The sequence below is a fragment of the Anthonomus grandis genome, chromosome 8 (genome assembly GCF_022605725.1).
Source record: "Anthonomus grandis grandis chromosome 8, icAntGran1.3, whole genome shotgun sequence".
Taxonomy (NCBI): Eukaryota; Metazoa; Arthropoda; class Insecta; order Coleoptera; family Curculionidae; genus Anthonomus; species Anthonomus grandis.
Genome location: NC_065553.1, coordinates 12,556,008 through 12,581,574, shown reverse-complemented (window position 1 = coordinate 12,581,574; position 25,567 = coordinate 12,556,008). Strand labels below are relative to the sequence as shown.

General features: G+C 25.9%; 1 protein-coding gene and 1 long non-coding RNA gene across 2 annotated transcripts in view; both read right to left on the bottom strand.

Annotated features, from left to right (window-relative positions):
* Positions 1 to 15,075, bottom strand: part of LOC126739796 (zinc finger Y-chromosomal protein-like) — a 54,298-nt gene extending 39,223 nt beyond the window's left edge. The window contains exon 1 of the mRNA XM_050445612.1: positions 14,892 to 15,075. Coding sequence (XP_050301569.1) covers positions 14,892 to 15,013 — 122 coding nt within the window. The 5' untranslated portion in view covers positions 15,014 to 15,075. The remainder of the gene's footprint in view (positions 1 to 14,891) is intronic.
* Positions 15,076 to 18,510: 3,435 nt separating this feature from the next.
* Positions 18,511 to 20,866, bottom strand: LOC126739157 (uncharacterized). The gene is made up of 3 exons (XR_007661561.1): positions 20,703 to 20,866; positions 19,277 to 19,478; positions 18,511 to 18,850 (listed from the first exon to the last, which is right to left on the bottom strand). It is a non-coding gene; the product is annotated as an uncharacterized LOC126739157 (long non-coding RNA).
* Between the last annotated feature and the right edge of the window lie 4,701 nt (positions 20,867 to 25,567).

The window sequence follows — 25,567 nt, the reverse complement described above, 5'->3', positions numbered from 1 at the left end:
CATAAAACGTAAATTTTTATATTTCTAAAACATCTAACATTACTGACATATTTTAATATATAATTTTATATATTTAAAATATTATCGAGTTAAACATCCACATTATTAACTTAATTAATAAAAAAATCTAAATGACTGTATAAACTTTTTTTAATTATATTTAAAATGGATATTCTTCATATGTGCACACATTTGAAAACGATGACTAAACCTACTTTTGCAATATAAGCACTGAAAGCTTCCTTTCTTTCCGCATTCATATTTTCTATGCCTGGTTAATGCTCCATTAGTCTTATATCTTCTTCCACAAGAACAATAAAACTTGGCACCTAAAACTGCAATTTAAAAAAAAAATTCTTGTTCAGTAATTACTTAAAATATCGAATTACCATAAAAAAAATCAACATTAATTTGTTCGTATAATAGATTTGAATTTTGTATAATATATTATAATTTTATACTTATTAAAAGTATAGTTACTATGTAATGATATAATATATAAATTAAGTATAATATATAATATAAAACTTAAGTAAAAAAGAATAAAATTACTTATTTATTGTTCGCATTAAAGAAAATATTAAATAACGAAAATACTGGATTTTAAATACTATTTTCAACAATGTTCTAAAAATTTTTGAAAATAATTTTTTTTTTGTAATTAATTGCCTACTTAATATTTCTAAAAGATATTTTTTTACATTCATTTTTTTGCATCGTCATCAAGATAGATAAACTTATACAAACATACCTTTACTTCAATTCTAATAAATTTCGATAAACTGATAAAAATAGGAAGTCTCCATTAAAGAAAAAAGGCTTTTGGTCATTTTTCAGTTCGATTTACTTAATTACTTAATTACTTTGTATTACTATTCGCCAAGTATTCTACGAATACTTAAGTCGGTCCTCTTTTTTTGAAAAATTAAAGCAATTTATTGCTTATTAAGATTTTTTGACGATCTGTAAACGTAATTTTTTACATAAAATTAAAATATAAAAACCGAGGTATCTGTAAATATTGGTATATGTAAAAAATCGAGTCCCAATGCAAATATGTAATGTATTTTTTGTGTCTCGGTATTTTTAGATTTTGAACGGGAAACATATTTTTTCATCCTAAGGCAACTAAAGGCGTTTTGTAATAATTTAAAGTTATTCGCACTAGTTCTGTAAAAAATATTGGTTATATTTAAGTTAACTTAATTTTTTATAGTTATTGAAGTTATTTATTTAACTTTTTATATGTCCCCCACATACAAAAACTAATAAAGGGGATTAAAATCGGGATTTGGCCCTGGCCTGTAGCTTCCTAAACCTAAACGTCGATCTAAAAGAGTACTTAAACCACACATATATCTGACCTAATATTAAGAGTCATATTATCGACAAAATCAGCCGATTCAATTGATAGAAAATCAAGAAAAAAATACGTTGTTCATATTGGTTGGTTTAAATGCAAATAATATCTCAATATTTCCTAGTTTGCCTAATATTTAAGGAGATTTCAAGAGTTTCAATTTTTATAGGAACTAAAATATTTATTTAAAAAAAATATAAAGAAGCAAAACTTTTTAACTAAAAACTAAAAGGTCAAATCAAAAATACATTTAGTCTTAGATCAAACAATATTCTAATTAAAAAATTATTCTTGTTATTTTGGTAATTTTTTAGCCACAAACATGTGACTGTGTAAATACCAGTTTTAGTTATTTTACATTTTATGTATTATTTTATATACGCCAAGTCCTATAATAGTATATATAATACAAATAATTGTATTTATAACTACAACCCAAATATTAAACGATATTATAGGATATTCCTGTGATATCCTATTGTACAGTTTCTAATATAACAGAGAGAAAAACTAAATATACGTCAAATCACTTTGTACTACTGTACACAGGTAGGTGATACTCCATAAAATATAAAAACCGGGTTTTCAGTACATCAAAATGTACATTTATTATGTATATAATAAAAACTATTTATGGTGTTTAAAGTTAATCTAATTTGGAAAGTTTGAAGTCTTCTCTTTTTACTTAACAATATTATTCTTTTTCTGGTGTGTCTAAATTTGACAATCATGATTCTTGCGTAAATGCTTCAAAAACATTTACCAATACTTATACTGCTTTTGACAAAATTTTCAAAACACGCGTGGTTTATTGATACAACCCTTTCTACTATATCGACTAAGACCCCTCTTTTATCAATTAACTGTTTGGACAACTTGTACTAAGATAACGAATTTTTTGAATGCTCGAAACATCTCTAGGTAGTCCTTATTGTATTTAGCAAAAAAAAAGATTCTATCTTGAAAAAGTTTTTTTATTTTTAAAGTAGAATTTTAACTAAAATAAAATTTTAAAAACTAATTCTAAGAAAAAAAAACACTTACAGAAATATATATACGTGCACTAATGATAAAGGTAAAAAAATCAGGATGCATTTGTGATATCTACAATAAAATAATATTATAAGAAAGAGGCCAAATAAAACTCTGCAATATTGAATTAATATGTATGATCTTTACAATACACGTTTGCTTCTCAATTTTTAATATTATACATCAAACGTATATAATAATTATCCTAAAATATTATAGTAATAATACAAAGAATATACATTAAAAAATTTTAAACTTAAATAAGCAAATAAATATATTTAAATGAAACTCAAAATCCGAACTCTAACAAATCCACTTTTTTTGAGCTTATCTTTATATTATGAATATTATAAACGTGGTAACTTAAATTAGATTTTTGGCGAAAAGCCTTGGTACATAGGTGACAACGAAATTGGGGTTCCTTTTGACATTCATATCTTATATGTCTATTCAGAAGAAATTTCTTTGTATAGCTTTTTTCACAGTTTGCACATTGAAATCGTGTCAAGCCTCCTAAAAAATAATGCCTTTATATAAAAAGATATTAACTTCCTAGAACAACACTAGTAGCAGTAAAACTTGAAAAAACTGTTTTTTTAAATGAACATATTAATACTTTTAAGTAAAAGTATTAATATTCAAATTCTATAGACGATTCAAAATTGAACAAAGTGGTTTAAAATTTGGTTGTAAAAAAATATATTTTTTTATTTATTGTATAGGACTAATATTATTTAAATTATTTAACTATTTCTATTAATATGCTCCCCGGTATGCACACACCGCGCCAGTTTTCTCTCTCCACCGTCTGTTCTTAAACCCAATCTTCACTTGCTGTTCCGTCAACCCAATACTTTGTCCAATTTCTAATCTTTCCGGATAAGACTTATGTTGACTTTTTACAAACTCGGCTTCCATAAAATCTAATTGTGCCCTATTAAATAAGGTTCGTCGCGGACGTTGATATGTTGCTGAAACTAATTTTTATTTTAATTAAAAAAAATATTATTAAAGAAAAATAATATAATATTGATAAGCGTAAAAGCATAAATAAATTTAATTTTAAACCCTTATTTACTAATAAAATCAATTATGGAAAACTATTTTTAACTTATCCTATGTTTCCAATTTTATAAGTAAATATATTGGATGTTTTCTCATTAAAATCTCACTAAAAGGTTTACTATGAAATAACTGTAAAAACTAATACTTAAGCTAAGATCTAAAGCTTTTGTGGTAAAGACCCTTATTTCACGCGTAAAACCGCGCTTTATTTCTACCTCTTTAAAGTCTGAATTGATCCTAGTCATCTTACTTGTATTTAATTTTTTTAGGTCTGCTTCGTTTAGTTTTATAATATATATAAGCATTTTGTACCGATGTCCATTTAAGTTATGCTTTTTTTACGTAAAAAGTAATACGAATATATGTTACTTTAATTTTAAATCAGTATAATATTAAATGCAATTTTTTATTAAGGGAATGTTAGTTTAAGGCATGCAGGCATAACGAGATTTTTGGCAAAAAAGTATTAAATTGTTAAAAGTTCACAAGTTACCAATCCATAAATACCTATATTTTTATTAAATTATATGTATGTAATAGCTAACTTGTTATTAATGAATAGTTTTATTTAGTTGCATACTAATTTATAGAAGATTTCTTGACATTTTTATATCCTTTAAATAAACTTAAAAAAAAGTATCGAAGATTTTAAAATAATTAAAAAAATATATGTATAGAATAACTTAAATATCAGAATCAAATATGGTGATAAATCAACAAATTAAAAATATTATATGTATATATTTTAATAATCTATTCTCATTAGAATTATTTATTGTGAAAAATTTAAAAAAAAAACTTAAAGGCTTATTATGAAGTAATAACAAAATTAATACTAATATAACCTAAGAGCTAAAATATTTTGAAGTTTAAAGAACTTTAATCCAAGTCATCCTATTGTATTTGATTTTTAATAAATCTGCTTCTTTTAGTTTTATAATATAAATAAGCATATTCATTTAAGTTATGCTTATTTTACATTAAAAGTAATCAGACTTTATGTGTCATTTTATTGGGTGAAAAATGGTTTAAGGCAGACAGGCTTAACGAAATTTTTGAAAATAAAATGTTGTGTTGTTAATTCGATGAACATATGCCTCGAGGACAATAATAATTATCGTTTAAAAATTTCCTATAGAGCAGCAAACAGATCCTAAATACACTTAATAACCGGACCCTAATGTAAACTAATTTCACGGCTACATCGGCTCGTGTCAAATACAGACCCGCAGACCACACACAGCTACATGAATTAGAACGTCCTTAGTTATCTCGGCTACATAAACAGCTATTTTCAGCTACATACTTGCCATAATGTAGGTATGTAAGGAATGTTAAACTATTAAAAATTAATAACCTGTATATAATAGTTACTGGTTATTTATTAACAGTATTGTTAGGTAATATACTAAATTATAGATTTTTTTTTACATTTTTATATTCTTGAAATAATTTAGAACAAAGTAAGTATTTTTTATGGTTTTTTAGAATTTTCGCAAAAAAATAAGAGAATTTTTTTTATGGCTTTTCTTCTATTTAACGATATATTTTAAGGCATATTAAAAAAGCAATGTAAGGGTTTTATTTTTTTTGAAGTCTATTACTTAAGCCTGAATCTATATCATAGATATGATAAAGATTAATATTATAATAATAATAATTTTAGTGAACATAATATATTTTTATATTATTATATTATTATTATTTTATATTAATATTGTTTCTCTTTTACTCTTAGCCGTATATTACTCACATTTTAATAACTTTAAAAATCTGTCATATGTTTGTGCATCCGATATAAATGAAGCTTTAGATCGGTCCTATAATAAAACGAATTAAGGCAATATTTGCATCTAAACTGCTTTTCTTTTTGACACTCAACGTTTATGTGCCTTCGTAGACTTTTAGCTACTTTATAAGATTTGCCGCATTGAGGGCAAACGTGTATATCTAAAAAAGAGTAAATAAATACAATATATTATAAAACATTGAAGTCAATTAGATAATGAGTTTTGCAAATAAAGAAAATATAATTTTATAATTTCATTCGGGTCAAACTAAAAAGAAAATGAACATTTTTCATATTATCTTCTTTTTATGGTTTACTAAAAAGTAACAAGAATAACATTCATGGTAGAGACACAATATTAAAAAAGATAAAGAGATAAAATTATAGACACAGAGTACTTAAGTAGAAAAAAAAATAGTATGCTAAAATTAAATAATTAGGAAAGTCAAAGTTATTAACAGGTATTTAACACAAGAAAGTCTTTTTTACACTAAATACGTGTTTTCATTTTATTTTGACCTTCCCGATAGTCAATTACACTTTTCAACTGACAAAGTCTATTAGAACTAAAATGTCTAATTACGTTTCGTTATTTGGTGCAAGATTATGCTAAAATATATGAATAAATAAAAGCTCTATTAAACATTTTAATTCATTAACCTTTGTAAACAAGTTAAAAATTAAGAAGAAAGATTATTTAGACAAATTTTATGAAAAAAGTCGTCTCAAAAAAGATAAGAGCTTTAAAGGGATACTATTTACTAATACAAAATTAATCTTTAGCAAATATATATTTTCATTTCTTAAGATATATTAACATATTGACATATGTGTAACAATTTTTAAATAATAATTTTATAACATGTGTCCCTTAAAATACCTAAAACATATAAATTTGAGTAATACCAGACAACATATTCAATTACAACAATAGTGAATATAGAATTCTTTTAAATTATCTAAAATTCAAAATACAATTTGAACATAATTTATATAAAAGGCTATATATACAATAATTTTATAGAACTTTGCACTTAAAGGTAAATTGATTTATTTACAACGTATACTGGCTGGAAGCCACAAAATATAAAAGAATCAATATGCAGTGCAAATCTCTAACTTGGAATAAATTTACCAAGTCAAAGATGTTGTTTTTTTCTGAAATATGCTCTGATAATTTGCTAATTTAATATATATGTACTGATAATTTAAATTGCCTTTATTTTATTGTAAAAAATTTGTATACAGCATGTCTCAGATGTGAGATATGATGTAACCGATTATTTTTTTAAATAGCAACCCTATTTTTTTAATGTCTGTTATTAAAAGGTTTGACGAAGTCAACAGGTTTGTTAAAAGTCATACGTGGGTGCCATATTTGATTTCGTGAATTTACTTCAAGTTAGAGCCTCGCACTATATACATTTTGTGGTCTAATATTACTTCATTGGTAATCTCAAGTAACTAACTATTACCATATTAATGGCATAACAACTTATAAAAAAATATTTTTATTCTTAATCCTCAAAAAACCTAAAACTGTTTTAAATATTGATAGTAAAATACATTATTATGATATAATAACAATAAGTATAAAATTAAATTAATATTGCTTAAGGCTTATGATTTAATCTAATTTACAAATCATACATGTAAAAGAAAAAAAATATTAGGGAAAAGCTAAACTTACAATATTTTTGTGCGAATCACTTTGAATCATATCTAGCTGGACAGTCGGGGACTATGGAAGCATGTTGAAAAGTTAAAAATCAAATATAATTTAAGTTTTTTTTGAATTCTTATATTACCACCTATTTTGGAATAAACCTCTTACAAGGATATTTTCTACCAGCTATAATCAAATATTTTTGTAGATTTGAAAAAAGAAAGTTAAATAACAAAAATATAGGTTAGTCAGGATATTCTCTAAGGATCTTTAGAATATTTGAAAAGCAAAAAAATTAAGTATGGTACTTGCCGACATGTTTTTTTTTGTTATTGGCTTCTTCAATGTAAGGTAACTAGAAAACCAACAGAGATAAAAAAAAAGAAAAAATATATAAGGCATCTTAGCCGATTAATATATTCAGCTCTAGTACCTCTAGTTAGTTAGTCGCAATATACCGGCTAACTTAATATTTAGTTATTCACCACTCTATGCGAACTCAGTTTATATTTTATTATACAGGTAGCTTATCCTTTTTTAGTGTAAATATTTAATTCGTTTTGTTCTTATTATTGGTATAAATATTAAAATTCTCTTTTTGATCTCCCCTCACCTCGTGTCATAAATAAATGTTTATCTTTTTATCATGACTGCTTCCAACGCACGCCCAGCTTAACACTCGATTTCCATATAAATTAAATTTAAAAAGTAACAATCAAATACTAAAATAAACAATATTCTTGAGAACATCCGGTTTTAATAAAATATCATGTTTGCTAGCCAAATGTCGTTCTACGTGTGTCTTTTGGTAACCTCGATAATCGCATTTTGAACACCCGAACCTTGGCATTTTTCCACATTCATATTTCTGATGTCGCATCATGGTTGACTTTTTGGCGTAGGCTTTGTAACAAATATTGCAAATAAATTCTTGAAAGTTATATTTCGGAGTATAGATGGCGATTTGATGTACATAACCTAGAAATAGATATAGTTACAATTATAAAAATATATGAGCTTGTTATCTATTTAATTCAGATTATATAAGTGAATTTGTAGATTATCTTGTAAGACATGATGGGTCTTAAACGGAATATCATGCAAAATAAAAAAAATTAAAATATACAAATATTATATTATGTTCATTTAAAATAGCTATTATATAATAAATATTATAATTATTTATATAACACAATTTAAAGAAACAATAAAATTGCACGTATTGTAATATTCATTTACCTATATTGTGCAAGTTATTTCATGAGCAATACATTTCATATGATATTTTTATTTCATATTTATATTTAAATTAGAAGCTACTTAAAATAAATAAAAATATCATGTAATATATATTGCTTTAATTTCCAATTAAATATATTACTTGATCCTAAGAACATATAACAGAAACATAAGAGTATTATATGTTACATATATCTTATGTTATATATACATATAACATAGGAATATTGTCAAAATTCATATTTAAGAAGTACGCTTTAATATTAACCCACAATCTACAACCTTATGAGAAGTTATTATACTTTTTATATTTTTTTTACTCATTAATAAAATATCATTTGATCAAAGTACTTTAGGGGATTAAATTGATATAAAAGTTACAAAAAAATATATTATTAATAATATTTTTAATAGGATTTAGCAAACTCGATCAGTATATAGGGAGGCCCTCTGAAAACATACCTCAAGACACAATTATTTTTTAGAAAAAATGCACAAGCGCGTCAAATTTATTTATTGTACAACTTGATTTAAAAACTATATGCAATTTTTGATAGGCCACCCTGTGCGCCAATTATAAGTATAATAAAATTTTCCTCAATAAATCTCCTAACGTATCGATTAAGCTTACAGAAACCATCGTAGGTTTAAAACTATATCAAAATAATATACAGTATGAAGAGTTTCACTGATTTTACATTTTGATATTTAGCTAAAAAGGAAAAATCAACTCTTCAAAAACAATACTAAAATAAAGGTTAAGAAACAAGCGTACGAAAAAGAGTTAAGAAATTCGTTTACTACCGCTTGTTTTTAAAAAACTTTGTAAAAAAACTTTGTTCCCAGCTATTAAACTAAAATGGCCATTATCAAATTTTAATAATATTATAACTCTATACAAATATAATATAGAATTCTATCTTGACATTTAGTTTGGTTGATTATAAGATAATTTATATGTTTTATCATTTTTATCTATTGCTATTATTTAACTTAGCAACTCTACACCAACTTACACAAGATCAAGGTATCAAATGTAGGCAGTATTGATCAGTGAGCAGATTATGTATTGAATTTAATAGATTAGATAGATTAAGTTTATTTATGTCCTTTTATAAAGATAATAACTTGACAATAAATTCTTATTGCTATGTTTTATATAGTTGTTAGCTTAATATAAACTGAGTTTCTATTTTGCTAAAAAGTAGATTATTAAATATTGCACCCCTGCTAAAAAAGTGTCATAACTTAAAAACCATTATTACTAAGATTTATATTATTTATTGTATTGCGACAATTTTTTCAAATAGATTTAAATAAAAAAATTAAAATAGAATAAATTTCAAATTCAATTATAAAAGTATTTTTATGTGGTGTGAAATACTATTGCATTTTGAGTTGTGTCGAATTTTTGAAAGCGTAAGTATCAATATTTAAATTTAATTGCTATATTTCTTGAATATGATTTTTAAAACCAATGCCCACGATTTCAAAATATTCTGATGTTTTTTATTTAAAATATAACTTTTTTTATTTTCAATGTTTACTTAGTGTTTTCGAATTTTGCTCTTTTTTTTGTAGAAAACATGTGACACCTTACCAATAGACTACGCAGAATAATATCTCTTGCATTGGAGAAGAACGTTGTTGGCCAGATAGTAGATAATTAATTTGTTCATCAAAAATCACGAAATCAAGCAAACATTGTCAGTTGATAGAAATTCAACTTATAGATTCTCATACAGCAAACACTTCAGTAGCTGAGATTTAAATTGCAAATATTTAAGACACAGCTCTTCAAGCACTAGGTACTTAAGAAATAAATACTGAAACTTTTAAGCCTAAAAAAAGGCAAGAAGCAAGTAGCACTGATTAAGCATAAGAATTATTAAGCAATAAAATGAAAAAATTAAGAAACTATGGCAGCATACATCTCAAGATCAAAGTAATAAAAACAATTAAAAGCCAGGGGTATTACGTCTCCTTGTGGGAATGTCGCCTGAAATTAGCTTAAAAATGAGGTGTATGCACAAGACAAGATTTTTTTCAGAAATATTGGTTTCTAAGAGAAATTAATAGACAAAAAAGTTTTATTCAAAATTGGATAAAGCCACTCAAAGAAGCCTACAGTGCAGTGTTAAAAAACTAAGAAAAGATAACAATACACTTTATATGCAAATTTTTCTTTAAGGCTATACTACATATAATTAACCGAATAACAAGAACAGTTTCCGACAAAGCCATAAAAAAGATGCATCGATTTAAGGAGTTTGTAAGTCTACAAGTATTGCAAGTCATTACTTTCGAAAGCATACTAGGGAATACATTGACAGTAGAATAAATTTGAACGATATAATTAATGATGACAAGTTAAAATATCAAACCACGCAAATTAGTGATGTTCTCAAAAATTAACAGTGATTTTAATATCGAATTTTTTAACCCTAAGAAAAATTGTTGCGAGAAAAGAAAAAGACTAAGAAAAGGAAAAAGCTGGTGCCAGTTACATTGTTTTATTTACGATCTACTAGAAGTTCTTCCTGTTCTGTAAAAAGCTATATACGTACCTATTATAAATAAAAAACGTATAACTTAATGAAATGCTACTTTTGGCATGAAAAAAGGGAGCTAAAGAGATACACTTCTAAAACTAAAGCTGACTTTGTTTTTATTCCAGATAATTATTGTAGGTAGTAGAAGAATAAATTGTTACTTGCTATATCTATTAATGTTCTGCCTAAATACTTAAAAATACGCCCATTAAATCAAAAGTTTTAATAAGCGGGCATGGTAAGAGAGAAGGAGATTCTGTTCATTTAACTATTAAAAAGGCTGTAAAGTAAAGGTGAAAATCTGGTTGTTACTGCGTTTCTAGTTCATACGAACAAATTATAAAGAACCATACTTTAAATATTGTGTGACGAGACAGGTATGACAGATTTTAAATCCTTAAATATTACTAAAGTAAAAGTTATATTTGATTAAACCAGGAAAATCCTACCACCCTCTACTATAAGATATCATATAAAGATTTAAGACAATATCAAAATTCAAAACAATGCGAAAAAAAAATTACTATTCAAAATACTTTACAACAGGCCTTTAAAAAGAAACAATTTAAAAAATTAATTTGTTAGAAAATTATCACGTTTTAAGTTGTTGTTCAGCATTTTGTAACTTCTTGCAATGAAAAAATAAATCTCTTTTAATAATTTAATGTCTTTGTTTTTTCTGTATGTTTCTTATATTTTACTAGCTTAATTTGAAAGTTAAATTAATATCTTGTTCTTAACAGGTGCCAAATATTGATGTATATTTTTTTAACTAAAACTACAAAAAACTATATTTTTTAACAAATTATTGTACCAATAACATTTTACACTAAAATATAATTTTAACTTGTATTTTAATATGGTAACTCAATATGGTTATCTCCAGTGAATTTTACTCTTTGATATTAATTTTCTCAAAATGTGTTATCGGTTGTTTTTATAATCGCAGTTTAGTCCGCATTACTCTTAGCATTGTGTAAATTCTTGTAATAAAAAAATGTAATTTTCTATGTACAATGTTTAAGTGGTAATAAAAGTCTTTTGAATTTGAATTTGAAAATAAGGTTTTTTGGTAGAGACACTTTTAGCGGAGGGCTACATATTTTATCATATTTTTGATTATTTCATTATGTGTGATTTTTTTAGATAAAATGTTCTTGGCTATGTATGACTCTTAAGATTTTGGGCACATTTTATAGCTCTGTATTTTTGTCTTAACACAGATTTACCTACTCTACTTTATGCTAAAATCTATTACCGTAAATAAATATATACTTTCACGTCTTAAATATCAAAAAATGTCTTTGCTGTTCATTCCGATAAACACAATATACCATAAATTTGCCAAACTAAAAATTATTTTTTTTTTCACAATTTTTCTAAAAAGTTTTATTTACTAGTTTTCACTTTCGAGATAGCATTTTTAAAAATGGGTCATAGGCATGAACGGTACTAATATGTGACATTAAATTGTGTTTGTGTTTGAAAACCTTCTTGCAAACCGTGCAAAATTCTTTTCCCTGCTTAAGGCATTCATACTTTTGATGCCTCGTTAAGCTGCTTCTATAGCTGTAGATTTTATTACATGTAGGACACTGGTGACTGGATATATAACAATTTGTAACATCTAGAAAAAATAAAAAGTTAGTGTAAAATAAAAAGTAAAATGCAGAAAGTTCGAAGTTCGGTTGTATCAAGGGGTTGGTTGATGAAACATTCTTCTAAATTTTAGTCCTTAGAAAAACATTAAAAAGGCTAATCGCTATTATGATTAGTACTAAGGCTAAGATCAATATAAATAAAATTAATTAGGGTGATAAAACGTTATTTAATGTTTCACATTTATTAAACAGATATTTGCAAAGAAAAATGTTATTTGTGTATTTTCTAAAGATGTATATCATAAATGTTAAATACTAATGTTAGTCTTCAAAGTGACATCAAAAACCTTTGAAAAAAGTGTTTTTTTAAGCTTGCTCAATATCCTCATAATACCATTTTTCATTTTCCTTCGATAACCTTTCTAAGTCTATGGGATGTTTTGCTTTACTGTGTATCTTTATATCGTATGGTCGTTTGCTCCTGTGGGGACAATATAGACAACAAAATCTTTTCTGTTTTTGGCATTCAACTCTTTGGTGGAAAACTAAGGCCAGTTTTGAAGTATAGTCTTTGCTACAATTAGGACATGTATATTTGGGACCTAAAATATGTAATTATTTTATTTTTATATATTAAACGCATAGAAACAACAAGAAGGAAATAAAGTGATAAAAATAAGTAAAAACCCTAATATTTTAACATTGCGCAGTATTTCATTGATAAATAGGCAAATATTTTACGAATTGCTCAAACAGAATTAAAAACTGGCTATTTTTTAAGTTAGTTGTCGGATATATAAAAGTATATTTTTAGATAGTTATGGAGTTTACTTAGGAACTGTTTTATTCCAAATAACTTTGATATTCCAATTCGCTTCCAAATTCTTGTGTATTATGTTTTCCACTTAGTTTGCTTTCATATACATATTTGGTGCTATTTTTTATTATATAATGGCTGATTGATTTCTGGCCTCGGGTATTGCAGAAAGTGGAGTTATATTGCTTATTATTAAAAGAATAGATGATATTTATCCGCAGTTAGTTTCTTGCTCTCCAAGTTTTCCACTTGGTCTCCATTGACATTTAATATGTGTTCAAAATGAGCACCCTGAGGTTCCCTGGTTACGACTCAAAAAAGGCTTAACAAGAATATAACGAAAACTCAATCAAAAGCCTTGTTGTCAGCATATATCGAATATACTAACATAATTTAATTAACATTCATCTGAAGATGATCGAGGGCTTCTATTAAAGTTAATAGTAGCACATCGTAAGAACTGGTATTATTTTACTCAGAGAACTCCAGTATAAAAAATATTGTGTAAATAAACTAACTATGTCATTACCTTCTCTACCACTAACTGTAATATGAAAAAAATGTTCGTACTTTTCGATAATACCTATAAAAAAAGAGACAAGATAAGAGATAAATATACATTTATAGAAAAACTCCAAAAAATATTAAATTTGAAATATTGTTTGCATTATACATTTGATAAAATAATACAATATGCAGCTAAAAAAAAATAAACTGGAGAAATACTTTAAAGCGAAAATAAAAATTTATAGAACGAATTACTTGTACTAAAGAAAAGAAATTAAATACTCTTTTCGAAGCAATCTTAATACATCCTCAGTAATAAATCTACACAACATAAACTAAAAAAAAAACAAATTACAAAATAGTCATAAACTATATTTTAAACTCAAAAACAAATCATTTTTTTTTCTAAAGGCAATAAAAAAGTTTAAAAAAATTTATATACTGCTAGATAGAAGTAAAGTCTTTTTCTTGCAAAGGATAAACATTCTCTTTAGGGTAAAGCATTGACCCATGTATACCTTTAATGTGTCTTTCTAAATTTCCTTTTCGTTTTGTTATATATGAACATGAGCGTATATTACAAAAAAATTGAGGTGCTTTTCCACAATCATTAAGATGATTGTATAAGCTGGATTTAAGCCTATAGGATTTCCCACATTGGCTACAGGAATATTGTGCTTTTCCTAAAATATTTTTTATCGTTATGTTTTTAATCATTTTAAAGTTTTTTAAATAAAAAAAGATAGTCAGGCCTAAGTAAAATAAACTCTAAATGTACATAATATCTTCAGATATGCTTCTTTAATTATTAATATGATATTCACTGATTCCATGAATACTGGTCATATGCATAACCAGAGTGGACTTTTGTCTCAATTTATATTTATAGAAAGGACAAATAAATCGAAGAGGAACTTGCATTGAGTGTAGATCAGGTCTATAGTACGTAACTTATAAGATTTTACTTGCCAAGGCTATACTAGTAAAGAAATTATTAGTTAACAGAAGTTTATTAAAGAAGGTTATTTTTTTTTTAATAATTTTTCTTAGTCTATTAACTTAGTTGCGATATGACTTATAAATGAAACTGAACAAATTAAATCTTTTAATCAATATGTTTTACACAAAAAAATAATTAGGTACACTTAATTATTTCTTTATAAGCTTATATTAAGTACTAAAGTTTATATAGGTACAGAATAAAGATATCAGATTTATCCAACAGTAGTAATGTATATACCTATTAAATCTAATAAATATTACATTGACATTTTATGAATTAGGTTAACATGTTTTTTCAAATTTCCTTTTTGTTTCGCTTTGTAGCTACAATAAATGCAACAAAATTTTGGTTCTTGTTCACATTCATCTCGTTTGTGCCTCATTAAGTTGTCTTTATACTTGTAGCGTTTTTTACATTTAAGACATTGATGCGGATATAGATGAGCTGAAGTATAAATAGGCATTTATTTTTTATTGTTTTCAATGTAAGTAAAAGAAATTTATTTTAAAATAAATTCCAGGTTAATTATTTTCAGGTATGAGAGTACCAAAATAACAGAAAATTGGAAAGCTTTATTGACAAACAGACCACACCAAAACAACATCTTTACATTACAAGTTTTTAGAAACGTTATATAAAATTTTGTTTACTGCATATCTCATGATTATATTAAAAAAAAAATAATTAAAAATATTGAGTAACAAAAGTTTTAGTACATAGATCAGTCAGTTGTATTAAAAATAATAATAGCTAATAAAATAAACCAACTTTCATACGCATTATGCAGATAGAGTCAGGCACAGAGTATTAAAACATAAATTAGAAACATGAGGAATTAAAATTAAATTCAGTTTTTACTTTGATTTGCGAATCATAGAAGATAATAGAAGAACCGTATAGAGTATAATAATTTATTACCTAGGATATCTTGAGATATGACGTATTATTGATAATTGCATTTCTGCATAGTGAAATGCTGTTTATATTCATTATTTAAACTCCTTTTATTACATATCATTCAAGGAACAGAAATTTATTTTTCTTCACATTAACCTTTTTCCCAAAGAAATTTTTTAAATTTAGTTACCCTATCTGGTTAGGGATTTAGTAAAATTTGCCAAAAATAGGTTGAAATAGATGACTAAGACTTATATCACCCTTTTAAAAATTACTTTTGATAACCCTAAACTTTTCTACCATTAAGACATGAAAAATAAATAATGTCAAATTTACAATTTATGTTACCCAGTAGATTAAATTGTTACGTAAAACTCTTACGTAAAATTTAATTTTTATTTTATTTTTTAAACATTCATAAAATATAAGTACAAAAAATTTATGCTTATTTTCTTCAAATATGCATCTGATTATATAGCACGTATCACATACAATTAACAATCAAATTATAAGTATTTAACAATACCAATTCTTAACAATTAGTCAAGACTAATCATTTAGATTTTCGAAACTGCCCACATTATGAATACGTCTCATGTGACTTCTTACATGGACTTTTTGACGTCCCCTGTACTCACACATGGGACATGCGTGCTTTTTTGCAGCTACTAAAGGACAACCAAAGTATACATGGTTTCGTAGGGCATGTTGATTCTTATAATGTCTACTACAAGTTCGACAGATATACTTGCTTCCTAAAAAAGATATTTTTTCTTAGTGAAGGATTGAGTTCTTTTCGTTTTAGGATATAAACATTTTTATAAAATTTATTAAAATAAAAAAGTTTAATTTAGTTTTAATAAAGGAAAGGATCCTAATACCTTAGTATTGAAAATATAGCTATTGATGTATGTTTACATGTCGGTAAAATTAATATGCCAATTAATATCCGCTTAATAATTGTACATGAAAATTGTGCTTCCTTAGGCAAAAAATTCGTTATTTAACGAAATTAACAAAGTTAATTTATTAAAGGTTGTCCCGCAAATATTGTTAAATAATTTAACAGCACATTGCTTTAAAAAAAAATTAGGCTAAGTTAAATTTTCTTAATCCGAAAGTCAAAGACAACCAAGATACAGGGTAATAAAATGAATGTAGTTTTTTTTTAAATTTTCGCCATAAATTTAAGGTTTAATTCTCATTTTTACCATTGGGAATATGGTTTTTTTGTTATATGTTTTAATTTTAAACCTACTTTTTTTAAAATTTAGTTGTATGTAGTCTATACCACGAGCAACATTTTATTTTTTTTTAAATACGTAACTTTTATAGAATTTCTCAACTGTTTTATTTAAAATATGCATATGAAATATTACATTTAAATTTTTTATTGCACTGAAAAAATCATTTATAAGCTATTTAAATTTCTTTATTACACTTCGAATGAATGATAAATGACAAAAGATAAATTAAAAATTAAAATTATGAATATGTTTCAGTCAATTGTTCGATATGACTTCCATTTTTCTCAATACATTTTAAAATTCTTTTATTGAAACATCGCCGGATCTTAAAAAAATAATCGCTTTTTTCGAAATGTAGTATTCAGTAGTAGTTAATATTTTTTCCATTAATTGCTCCCTTGTGTTTATTGTATTTTAGTAAACAATTGATTTTATATATTCTCAAATCCAAAAATCTAATGGGTTAAAGTCTGTACTTCGTGCTGGCCACTGTTATCAATACAAAAGTCAGTTTGTAGGTCTGTTTATATATCTGCACTTTTTCATTATATTGGTGTGATCTGTTTTCTTTTTGACTTGTACTTTTTATATACTTCGTTCTTCTTTTCTTTTAGGTGTTTGAGAGAGTGATCCTTATTGAGTTTTGAGATCTGAGCTTATATATTTTTTTCCAGGATGTATCTCCTCTTTGCAGTTTGTCATTTAATTATCTTCTAGTTCATACTTTGTATATATTTTATATGTTATGTATCGCTTTGGCAATTGTGTGGGCCAAGTTCTTCAAGTATAAGATTTTTGAAAACATCTTGTCGGACTTGCATTGTCTTATTTATTTATTGTAACACGACGTTTCGGTTGGTAAGTATCTCCAACCGTTACGAATAAGACAATGCAAGTCCGACAAGATGTTTTCACTGTACCATTGTCTACCACCCAAAACATATAAGATTTTTTTTATACTACGAATTTTTATTACGACGACATCTTTGTCAAGGCAAAACTATGTTAAGTAACTGGCTGAGTTTTTTTTTAAAGAAAGAAATTTAATCACATTGATTTAATTTTTAACAGACATCAAAAAAATAATACCGCTTTTTCATTGGTACGTTTAAGTTTTGTTGTCGGAAAACGATCATTAACTTATATTTTTATATGGAACACTAAAGCAATTTTTAAAGTTCTCTTTGAAGATGTAAAAAAACAAGAGAACATTTTATATCTTTCTTTTATTATTATACGAATTTAACGACTTTTCAACCATTTTTTTGGCCTTTTATAAAAAATGTATTTGTTTTTTAATATGAGAAATTCTACATTTTGTCTTTTATTTTAGATACTTTACAAAATTCAATCTTATATATAACTGTCTAAATAATTAAATTTTTTCTAATGTATAGTTTATAAAAAACCTAGTTTTTGACGAGAAATAAATAATTTAAATATGGGTTTTAAAACAACGTAACTTAAAGCCATAAAAAAAATTAACAAAAAATTTGAGTACAATCTAGAAAAAAATTTATGAGATTTCCAGAAATGTTGATCATATTATATTTAAAAACTAGTAAAATTACCGGAATAAAAATGTTTGTAGAATTATAATAAAAACAAATAATTATGCTAAGTAAATAATTAAGTTATTTAAAAAAAAAAAACCTTTCAACCTGATTTATAGTAAATTAAGAAATAATCCAACTTTGGCGTCAGTGTATTTTTACCTACAAAGTAAATAATACCATTTATATATATTAACGTAATTTATTTTCCAGCCTTAAAAAAAAATTATACAAAAAAATTCAATCAATGTAACACAAAAATATATCAGAAAATAAACAATATATAAAGAGATAAATAAATGCCTATTATTGGCATATTGATTTGAAACACCTGAGTAGTTTATTAAGTTGTGCATGTATGTTTCCGTCTGATATGCATATTTAAATTGGATTTCCATGTAGCCGAATAGGAGCAGTAGGAACACTGCCATTTCTTTTCATCTTTTCCGCATTGCCATCTTTGGTGTTCTCTTAACCCTGTGCGATACCTGTAGATATTTCCACAGTGGCATACATAAGCACCTAAAATATTTTAAAGAAGTGTTTTTTTGGAAATGATTAAAAGTAGTTACTTTAATAAATCCCACTGGTACAGACATAAACGTTTTTTAAAATGAGTGATCCAAGTATTATTAAAATTTAAAAAATAGCTTAAAAAATACTTGAGCTTAACTTAACTAAAAACACACGGTACCAGTAATGTTTCTTTGAATTATTTATGTTATTCTTCAATAATATTTTATTCTATGTTTGTACATTTTTTATGTAGAAACCAAAACTCATGCTTTAGTTTGCATTCCGAATAAAGCATGTCAAAGCATATCTAACTTCAAATATAAATTTTAAGAAACAAAAAAACATTTTTAAAAAAATAAGAAGGATAATCATTCATAAGAGAAACCGCAACCACAACCTAATTGTATAAATATTTCGTTTAATTAAACATACATTTTTTCAATGAGATGCCTTGTATTAATAACTCTGGCCGCACTTCGAGCTCCATGTTGTTTTTAGTCTCCGTTGGTCAGTTTTCTAGGTTGCGATCTAGTGTCTCTTTATAGAGAGTTGTACCTGTGACAAACTGGGTTTGTCAGATACCTACCACTTTGTCACAAGGTCACAGATGTGATTTAATATACTTTACAAATACCTGAAAGCATAATTATACATAAAGAAGAGAAAACAATACTTAACATCTAATAGAAGTAAAGCAACAATAATATTAAAACGTAGAATTATTATAGGTTAAAATATTACATCTGATGTTATATCTTGCAGAAAAAAATTAAAGGTATGTAAGTCTAATCACGTTAGACAATGATAAATACAATTGATAAAAATTCTGTATCATACTAGCTTAGTCCTCAATACTATTTTTTGTAGACAAATAATAGACTATATCAAAAATAAATACTATACCCTGAGTTAGTTTCGGACTAGACAGTTTCTGAATATTAAATCTGACCAACTTACTATCAAAGGAGATATCATTGGACATATATGTATGAGTAAATTAAATTTACTGGGTTACTTACAAAGCCAAAGCCACCTAATTTCTTTTTGTCAATAGCCCAAGAAGCATGATATTTAAACAAGATTAGATTAGAGACTGTAACTCTGTTTTTTATTAAGCAATCTTCTTATTTAGACTCTAAATTAAAAGAAGAAAACATTCACCTTACTTATTTACTACGATAACCTTTAATTGGTTCTATTTATAGAAAGATATCATAATTTAAACGAAAAATTTAAAATGTATCATTGTATACATAATACACATCTTGTATAGAGTAAACCATTCGTAAAAAAAATACCTCAGATTCCTTTATTTCCCATATATATTTCAAGAAAATTCATCTTTTGATAACTTAGATTTCAACATTATAACTTCCAAATAATTCACATATTTAAATCACATATTTTTATATATTTTATTATATTTTAATTGGAATACCTCTTCTACGTACCCGCCCTTAAACTTTACTGAAATGTCTACGTTTCAATCTCTGTCAGATACTTTTTAATTTAACGAGAAATAACTACTATTTCGGTAAGTTTTTTTGAAAGTTTTCCTTTTCCCATGTATTTTCAAACTTTATGTATGAAATGCATACTATCATTTTATATTAACCTACATTTCTATTACTTTTGAAGTAATATTTTAAAAAAAAAATAAAACATCATTTCTTTATATCTATTATAGAGCCCTGAAGATGAATTAAATATTAACTGAAACGTTGGCTAGAAACAAATATTTTTCCTTAATAATTGACCCACAAAACACCACTTCTATTTAAAAAAAAATATATATTCTTTTTTAGAATTTTACGAGCCTCCCTAATGCTAACTTTTTTATTTCACTAATTATCATTACCACGATGTTTTTTCTTAATGTGTTTCTCTAGATTTGCCTTATACCAAGTTAGATGAGGACAATAAGGACACTTCCAAGATTTTTCTTTTTGACATTGCCACTTTTTGTGCTTATATAAACCGGGACCATATTTGTATCTATTTCCACACTCGCATACAAATGGAAAATCTAAAAAGAAATTAAGTTACGTAACTTTAACTGTCTTTAGATAGTAATTCGTAGCTTTAGCTAGTAATAACATTAACATTTACCTTTGGTATATACGACTAACCCAAAAAACAAATTATATTTTCAACATACTTTATTAAATTTTACAAACAAGTTTCTCATGTTTAATCAAATTAGACTTATAAGCCGATTTGTATGGACACTTTGAACATTGGAACATCTTCTCCGGAGCATTGCAAGCATATTTTTTATGAGCGCTTAATCCTTGCTGATATTTATAACTTTTTCCACATTCACAATAAAATCGACCTTAAAAATACAAACTTAATAAGCTAAAATAATTTGGATTAATTATTTTTACTTTTAAAAGAATAACAGATAAAACAACTGCACAAAAGCAAGCATCTTTCAATTACTTCACGACTTTAAAAAAAATGCTAATATTTTACTGGAAATAAAGTAACAAAAAAATAGTTTTGAAAAATTATTTTTTAAATACACCCAAGAAACTAATGAGCCTTAATCATGTTAGGCACTAAGGACATTCTTTGAAAAGGTCTATTGACTTTTTGTTTAGATATTTTAGATAATTATAAACTCACTCTTTATATTATCTAAGATGCAGCAATAATAATTTTAAAAAGATAAATGAAATTTATATTATTGTAATACGATGGTTGTTTAAAAATTAAACATTTAGCGCTCCCTTTCTCACTACCTACTCTTCTGACTAAAGTTTCAAATTTTTTTAATAATATTTTTTACTACTTACTGAGTAAATCACTTTTAATATGTAACATAACCACCTTTTTTATGCCTCAGGAATTACACTAAAGGAATAATAAGTTGATGTTAAAAATCTCAAAACAGTTATAAACAAATAGGAGAGAAAGGACAAATATAAATAAGGATTGGAGAAATCTTATCTAGACCTCTCCGTATTTTAAAGTTTGATATTGGCCTAATAGTATTAAAAATTATCTAATAAATTAAGAACACAGTTAAGGGTATATGACCAAAGTTCTGTTTAAGAAAAAATCGTACTAAAGGGTTGTCTACGGAGATTAAGAACTGAGCAGAGAGTCGCATAATAAAACGCGTAATTATAAGAAAATCCATAGTAAATGTACCTGCAGGCTCTTTCCAATATATGGCTACAAAAGTATAATTGATACTCTATATGGAGAAGGCATACCCTACAAATGTTCTGACAATGGCATAATAAAGTATTTAGTTATGGTTAACGTACTGTTTTTGGTACTGTATTTAACGAATCCTAATAATGTAATTGAAGCGAAAACTTTGATGTTGGAAATAAGAAATAGTTCTCTATCTGCGTCGCACACTCTAGATGATTATTGTGACCATAATAAATAAAGTTTTTGATTTAGAAAATTGATTAGCAGGTTACTTTACCTAACAACTTAAGGTCATCAACAAGGATGAGAAAATTACTGTTGTTAAAAAGTATTTGACGTTATTGTGAAAAGTTATTAAGAAAAATGAGAGGAGACTACTCCTTATGAAGATGCGAAGTTGTTGATCCATATAATTTGAGTTCTAATAGTGATTTTGTTGGACAGAAGGTTAAGTTATTAGCAATGTACCTCGATGATAATCTAAGGTTGCGTAAACATATAAATGAAGCAGTTAGTAGAATTGTCATGTGACAATATACTCAGTCTGAAAAACTGTTGATGATTGGCTATTTAGATAATGCATACTGATTATGGGAAGAGAGTGAAATAAAAGTTGTATATAGAAGAAGTGTTGCTTTTGATGAGCAGATGTTAAATGACTGTAAGAAGAAGATAGATTTGTGCCAGAAGCTGGTAAGAAACAAAGAAGAGGAAAGTGATAAAACATAATACCAAAGAATGTATCAAAGAAAATAGAAAGAGAACAGAGAATACAGTAATAATAATAATGATCAGAAAGTAAGAAAGGAATATGAGCAAGTATAAGAAACAGGGATATACCAAAATATTTATAAGATTATGACAAAACTACCGATTTTGATACTGATGCACACTTTGCAGCTCTTTCTATAGGACATCTCTAATCATAAGTGCTAGTCCTATGCAGAGGCTGTACAACATGGAAGTAAGTGGAAAATGGCTATAGATAAAGAGTTACAGGATAATACTTTACAGGAAAACAAGACATAGGAATTAGAACCGTATCCTAGAAATGAAAGAGTTATAAATTCAAAGTATGTTTTGCGGGAAAAAAAGAAGTGTAAGGTAAATTAGATAAGAAGGCAAGACTAGTAGCTCGTCTAAACATCCAAATTTAGTATAAATATATATTAGTATTTGCTTTAACAAAAACTCTCCTGAATAATTTCAGAACACAATAGGGAAGTCATTTTAGAGCCTCAAAAGCTATAGTGGTGTTTAAAATATAATTAGCTGGTCATTGTTTAAACATAGATTAGTCTATGTCTAAGCAATGATAAATGTTTAGACATAGTCACAGAAAATTGTATATATAATATACAATTTTTATAAAATAGTTAAATAAGTATAAAGCACCACTCAGTAAAAATGTAATAGTAATTATTTATGTTATATCTTAAAAACATTTCATTATAAAACGTATATTTATATTAATAAAACAACATTTTCTTACTTGCTGATACAATAAATAAATAATTGCATCACATATAATTTTTATTTCACGTCCATTTGTTTATTTAAACACATATTTTTGAAACACATTTTTATCATCACGCCATTCTCGTAAATTCTTAACTTATCTCTTTTTTTGCATATTAAAAACTAATACGTAAAATATTTACAAATCGTCCTTAATATATATAAAATAAGTATTTTACAGAAAATTTTATAATACTTGCAATAAAAAATAATATCACGCTAAAGTCTTTTAGATCTAAATAAATGATGCAGACGACTTTCGTCAAATTTATGTATCCTAAATAAATGCCTTTTTAATGAACTCTTCATATTACTTTTGAAACTGCATTGCGGAATATGGCAGTAAAAAGATGGTTCTTTCCCACAAAACTTTTTCACGTGGTAGTATAGGGAGTTTTTTTTATTGTAGCCTTTTCCACAATTTGGACAAGTATACATATATTCTAAAACAAAATTAATTAATTATTGTATTTTGTCCTAAAACTCTCAATTGCATGAGCAAGGTTCTATGATTAACAAAAATAGGGTAAGTTTAATTGCTAAATTCGTAATTACTTATGTACAGCATTAACATGTTTTTTTAAATTAGACTTAAGGTGCGACTTGTAGTTGCAAGAAGAGCAGCAAGGTGATTTTTCTTGGCCGCACCTTTTTTTCACATGGTAATACCATGAATTACGTTTGGTATATCCTTTTCCGCAGTTAACGCATACGTAAGGAGTAACTAAAATTTAAAACTCCTTAGAACTTCAATAAAATTTATTACATTATTGAGATGCAAAAATATAATTTGTTTTACAATTTGAATTATTCCTATAAAGAAACACTTTTATCCTATTTCATTTTATATGGTTACATTGCAGTATTATCTTTAATCCAAATAGCTTCTCTAGCATAGAAAAAACATGTTTTGGAAAAATATTAATTTTATTATCCAAGTTTGTAAGATTCTTGCCCAGGCTTTTGAAGATACTGAATATGTGCTTTCTCTATTTAGTGAGTATTCTCTTTTTACCAATACTATTACTTTTCTTTTTTTTAGATTACTTGAAACACATCTGACCTTCTTTTTGGTTCAAAAAAATGCAATATAAAATTCACCTGTAAAAATCTTTAAGAAATAATAGGCTTAATTCCTAGAAAAAAAATAGCTAGAATATAAAGAAATCATTCGATACTCGATACCAGGCATTGAGACTGCCAACATCTCGCAGAGAAAACTAGTTTGACATTTTTAGGTTTACTTTTAAAAAAGGTAAATACATTTTTTAAGGCATAACTTAAATGGATACAGTACCCCATTTTTTATAAAATTAAAAAGGTAGGCTTAGAATAAATGAAGGTTCTTGTCGCACACCTAAAGTTACCTAAATGTGTTAATCAAAATTAGTTTAATTTAGCTTCGCAACTAGATCATATTCCCTATATAAATATATTTTGTTTTATGTTTGTATAATATTTACCTTAGTGTCATCATACATGTTAAGGGAACTTTTTGATTTATAGTACGCCAATTCAATGTAAAAATCATTAAAAAATTACATATTTTTAACGTAATTATCTGTTTATCATTATAAGCAAGTTTATTTTAGGAAATAAAGGGGACATAAATAAATATGACAATAATGACTATATAAAAATAAGATACTCTTAAAAATAAAATACTATAAACTTCATAAAAAAACCTCAGGCTAAGCTACGTGGAAAATCTAAAATCAGAAGTTAAAAATGGAATATTTATTTTTCACTAAAATTTTAAATAATAATGAATTATTTATGTACATTCCTTTTATAATTATTTAGTTGATAGTTAAAGTAATAATTCCTTCTAAAAAACTGGCAAACGAATTTTGGTGACTTTCCTCACTCATATGTACTGTCAAGTGTTTGCTATACTTATAACTTTTATTGCATACTTTACATAAGTATCTTTGTCGAATCTATTCGCTCAAAGCTAAAAGTAATAGCTAATCTAATAATAAAAATATAGCTCATCTGGAGAATTGCAAAAATAGTCCATTTTTATAAGTAGCACTTGCC